At 34.4% G+C, this 2,025-nt stretch overlaps 1 protein-coding gene across 1 annotated transcript; it reads right to left on the minus strand.

Annotated features, from left to right (window-relative positions):
• Nucleotides 1–1,418, minus strand: LOC122605472 (transcription repressor MYB6-like). The gene is made up of 2 exons (XM_043778426.1): nucleotides 1,272–1,418; nucleotides 1–947 (listed from the first exon to the last, which is right to left on the minus strand). The coding sequence occupies exons 1-2, from the start codon at nucleotides 1,399–1,401 to the stop codon at nucleotides 1–3; spliced, it is 1,077 nt and encodes a 358-aa protein (XP_043634361.1). The 5' UTR covers nucleotides 1,402–1,418.
• Between the last annotated feature and the right edge of the window lie 607 nt (nucleotides 1,419–2,025).

Genomic DNA, 2,025 nt, shown 5'->3' on the forward strand with positions numbered 1-2,025 from the left:
TTAGTTACAGTCCCATGCAAGTTGATCCAAAGATCCAACATTCGTGTACATTGCACAAGGCATTAGTGCAGCTTCCATGAATTCTAAGTCAATGTTACATGACCCATCAAACGTACCCATATCCATATTGGTTAGACCATCACCATCCCTCATATCATCCAAACCCTTGTTCCCAAACTCGTGAGCCACGTCGTTCCCTTGACACGCCATTATTGTCGTTTGTGGTTGCAACATTTCTTGGTACTCTTCTGGTCTTGATCTTGATTGTTCAAAAGCCACTCCAAGATTAGTGTTCCCACCCCAAGATTGCACCATTGTCCCAAAATCAAGTTGATTTGAGGAAGAAGATATTGGTAATGAAATGGGCATTTTAGTACTATTATCAACCAAAGGTTGGCTTGAAAAGTACATTGTACTAGATTGGTGCCTAGTTACATCATTATTCTTGGAAACAAGATTGTAATGATCTTGATAATTGAGGTTGGAATTTTGGTGAGATAGCGAATTTTCGTACAAGGTATGAATTACTACATTATTATCATTAGAATTTGTAGATAAATGAGGTCTAAAAGAAGGGACCCTTTTTGTATCTTTTGTTTGTGATGAAGTGTTGTTTATAATAGAGAAAACTGGCTTCGTGGGATCGGTGTTTTTACTAGGATTAGCATTAAGAATCGGGATTTGATGAGGAGAAAGAAGATTATGAGTGTTTGGATCCAAACCTTGAGAAATAAGTTTCTTTTTGATACATGAATTCCAAAAGTTCTTAACCTCGTTATCTGTTCTTCCTGGTAGATGTTTTGCGATTTGAGCCCATCGGTTCCCTAGTATCCTATGAACATCAATGATTGTTCTCTCTTCTTGTTCAGTAAACGAGCCGCGTCTGAGATCCGGCCTCAAGTAGTTTATCCACCTCAATCTACAACTCTTGCCACATCTTTGTAACCCTGTAGAAAAACCAATCACAAATGTCAAAACAACACTATTACAACATTATATATAGACATTATTCAATGAAATACCACATTTGAAACATAAGGGGCCATTTGATTCCGAAATAGTATAAGAATTAGGTACATGGAATGGAATTCAAAAATCTTTTTATTAACCTAAGCTGACATGAAAGAAAATTCAAATTCCATTCCACCAAGTTCCCTTGAATTCTGGGAACCAAACGACCTCTGATAATAGTTATACAAGTATCCTGCCCATATATATGAACTTAAACAGTTGTAAAAAACAGTTTGTGTGTGTATATATATAGTACTAGCCTGCGAGTTTAGGGACGGAACTCCAGCAGCCATGGCCATGATTAGTGATGTGTTTGATAAGTTTTTCATCTTCTTCAGGAGACCATAGCCCTCTCTTAACTTTCTGTTTGCTACAACAATGATGGCCCATTTCATAAAATAGTCCCCTTCATGAAAACATAGATGATGTATATAGCTAGCTTACTATATATTATATATATATGGACATTTATATAGTGAAATTGATGGTTGTTGTCGTTTATTGCTAAAATATGTTAGTTAATGTATTGTGTAATTGGATTAGTGATTTTTTATTCTTGTAGAAGTAGTAAAGTATGGTTTGTTTTATGGAAAAGATGACCAAGCGGTTTTCCAAATATTTGTTATGTGTTTATAGATGAAGTGTACGACATATATATTTGAATCAATATACTTAAGTGGCCCTACTTGAGCCATCCCTAGCTATTCTTAACGGTGTCACATGATTCATTCATGCATGATAGTGAAGAGGGTCTTTTGGACAAAATGATATATTGATAATGAAATATGATACTAGTAATTAGTATATTACTCGTAATATACATCAAACAAATAAGGTCAAATCAAGAAAAAATCTAATGATTTTAGGAACATTTCAAAAATTTAATCCTCATTTTTTAAAAAATGGTTGTGATATTCATCTCTATATGAGTAAAGCTATGTCCATTGCACCTCTCCCAATACGTATTCGTGAAAAATAAGATTGGATTCGGTTATTACTATAATTAGTTTATTA

Source organism: Erigeron canadensis, chromosome 6 (genome assembly GCF_010389155.1).
Source record: "Erigeron canadensis isolate Cc75 chromosome 6, C_canadensis_v1, whole genome shotgun sequence".
Taxonomy (NCBI): domain Eukaryota; kingdom Viridiplantae; phylum Streptophyta; class Magnoliopsida; order Asterales; family Asteraceae; genus Erigeron; species Erigeron canadensis.